Source organism: Pyrgilauda ruficollis, unplaced genomic scaffold (genome assembly GCF_017590135.1).
Source record: "Pyrgilauda ruficollis isolate IOZ18807 unplaced genomic scaffold, ASM1759013v1 scaffold905, whole genome shotgun sequence".
Lineage (NCBI taxonomy): Eukaryota > Metazoa > Chordata > Aves > Passeriformes > Passeridae > Pyrgilauda > Pyrgilauda ruficollis.
Window position 1 is genome coordinate 9,843 of NW_024531100.1, and position 2,964 is coordinate 12,806.

The 2,964-nt window shown below is 64.0% G+C and overlaps 1 protein-coding gene across 1 annotated transcript in view; it reads right to left on the reverse strand.

Moving 5' to 3' along the window:
- Positions 1-452, reverse strand: part of VSIG8 (V-set and immunoglobulin domain containing 8) — a 9,605-nt gene extending 9,153 nt beyond the window's left edge. Inside the window, exon 1 of the mRNA XM_041489200.1 lies at positions 404-452. Coding sequence (XP_041345134.1) covers positions 404-452 — 49 coding nt within the window. The remainder of the gene's footprint in view (positions 1-403) is intronic.
- Between the last annotated feature and the right edge of the window lie 2,512 nt (positions 453-2,964).

Genomic DNA, 2,964 nt, shown 5'->3' on the forward strand with positions numbered 1-2,964 from the left:
CCCACACCTGCAGCCCCTGACCCCCCACCTGCCGTCCCCCACCCTCAGCTCTCATCTCCCACCCCGGGCGCCCGCGGGGATGTCCCGGGTGGGTCCCGGTCCCCTCGGTGCTGTCACCCCCGACAATCCCGGTGACAACCCGGGCTCAATGCCACCTGCCCTGTCCGCAGGACCCTGGTGGTGGTTGCAGGTGTGACCAGGGTCGCAGGTGTGTGACCAGGACCCAGGTGTGACCAGGGTCGCAGGTGTGTGACCAGGTGTGTGCCCAGGGCCCAGGCGTGTGCCCAGGGTCGCAGGTGTCACCAGTGCCCAGGTGTCACCCGTGTCCAGGTGTCACCAGGGCCGCGTCCCGCGCTCCGCCCCGGTGCTCGGAGCATCCCCGGGCTCCCGGTGCCGGTCCTACCTGGCAGCATCCCGAGCAGCAGGAGCAGGCTGGCGCCGTGCCCTGCCATGGCGCTGCGGCCGCGAGGAGGAGGAGGAGGAGGAGGAGGAGGAGGAGGAGGAAGGCGCAGGAAGGCTCCGAGGGCAGGCGGCCCGTGCGGGGCCCTTTTAGGCGCTGGGCCGGGGCCGCTCCTCCCCGTGGGGAGGATTCCTGTGGGATGAGTGAGTGGCTCCGAGCTGTGCGTGGCTGCCGCCCTGCTCCGCTCCTACCCCCTAATTAGGCAGCGCCCGGCCCGCCGGACCCCGGCCGGACACCGGGGGGACACCGGGGGGACACCGGGGGGACACCGGGGGGACACCGGGGGGACACCGGGGGGACGGTGGGATGGAGGTGGCGGTGGTTGGAGGTGGCAGCTCGGCCCGAGAGGGCTCCGGGCTCGGAGGGGTTAAAGGTGCGGCTGGAGCGGGGTCAGAGGATGCGGGTCACTCCTCCGGACCGGCACCGGGCACCGGGCACCGGGCACCGGGCACCGCGGGGACCGGGCACCCACCGAGCCCGCGGGGCATCGCTCAGGGAGCTGGGGGGGGGGGACAGGGACAGGGACAGGGGGGACAGGGACATGGCAGGGTGGAACCTTTGGGGACAGTGGCACATGGCAGGGATGGAACCCTTGGGGACAGGGACAATGGCAGGGATGGAGGAGCTGGGACAGGGACACGTGGCAGGGATGGAAGTGTTGGGGACAGGGACATGGCAGGGAAGGAGGAGCTGGGACAGGGCCACAGCGGTGGACGAAGTGCTGGGGACAGGCAGGTGACAACAGGGGCAGGAGATGGGACAGGGACACAGGAATGGATGGAGGAGCTGGGACAGGGACACATGGCACTGGATGGAACCCCTGGGGACAGGGACGTGGCAGTGGGTGACACCGGGGGGCTCAGCCCCGTGGGAAGGCCCTGAGGACGCCACGGAGCTGTCCCTGCCCGTGTCCCTTCAGGGACACAGGGACATGGACACCATGAACTTGGGGACACAGGGACACAGGCTCACCCAAACACTGTCACCTGAGGACCACTGTGTGTCCCCAACCCCAGCCAAGTCCCCACATGCCCCTGGGGTCCCAGTGCCACCTGGGATGGATGTCCCCATTCCTGTCCCTGTCCCTGTCCCTGGCCTGGAGTGGCCGTGACCCCATCCCCAGCTGTGTCCCCCCCACGGGACAGTGACCCCACCCCAGTGTGTGACCCCCCCCTTGGCACTGTGACCCCCTTTTCTTCCTGTGACCCCATCCCAGTGCCATGTCCCCTCCAGTGCCATGTCCCCCCCAGTTCCCTGTCCCCCAAGTCCCCTGTCCCCCCCGTGCCGTGTCCCCGACAATGGGGATGGACACTGGGGATGGACACTGGGGATGGACACAAGGATGGACACTGGGGATGGACGTTGGGAATGGACACTGGAGGTGACACTGGGGACAATGGGAATGGACATTGGAGGTGACACTGGGGATGGACACTGAAGGTGACACTGGGGATGGACACTGGAGGTGACACTGGAGGTGACACTGGGGATGGACACGGGGGCTGGCACAGTGCCACAGAGGGGGTGCCCCTGCTGACAGTGGCCTGGCTGTCCCCGAGAGCTCGGTGACCCCAGCGGCTTCCTCAGGGCGGGGGCTGAGGTGACACATCTGTCCCCAGGAAGGACACCCAGTGTCACACGGGGCGGGGGGGTCACACGGGACAAGGACCACAAGGGACAAAGAGGCTGGACCAGCTCCTGGCAGTGTCCCCGCGGTGTCCCCGCGCTGTCCCCGCGCTGTCCCCGCGCTGTCCCCGCGCTGTCCCCGCGCTGTCCCCTGCCCTGCCTCGCCTTCCCCAGCCCCGGTTGTTTTCCAGCTGCTCCTGGAATTAATCAGAGCCGCTCCTGCCGTCCCCATCCCCCCGCAGGTGACACCTCTGCATCACCCCCGAGGGACGGAGGTGGCACCGCGGTGACAAAGTGGCACCGGCAGGGCTGGGGGGCGCGGGGACCCCGCCGGTGCGGCGGGGGGTGGCACCGAGGGGACAAAAGGAGCCTCGGGGATGCTGCAGCCCCCGGGCAGCTCCCGAGGTGAGGGAAGGGCGGAAAACCAGCACGGGCTGGAAAAACACGGCTTAATTAAAACCATGGTTTAATTAGAGCCGTGGTTTAATTGAAAACAGGTTGAAAGGGTGGACAATAAATGGGTTAAGAACGTGGATTAAAAACGGGGTGAAAACAAGGATAAAAATGGGTTAAAAATGGGTGAAAAATGAGTGAAAAACATGGAGAGTGTGGATAAAAGATGGGTTAAAAGATGCATAAAAATGAGTTTAAAACATGCATAAAAATGAGTTTAAAAGATGGATAAAAAACAGGTTAAAAATGGGTTAAAACCATGGATGAAAAAACAGGTTAAAAACGTGGATAAGGGGTTAAAAACGTGGATAAAAATGAGTTAAAAACATGGATAAAAGGTTTAAAACATGGAGAAAAATGGGGTTAAAAACACGGATAAAAGACGGGCTGGCACAGGGTCCTCAGAGTGTCCTGGCCTGTATTTT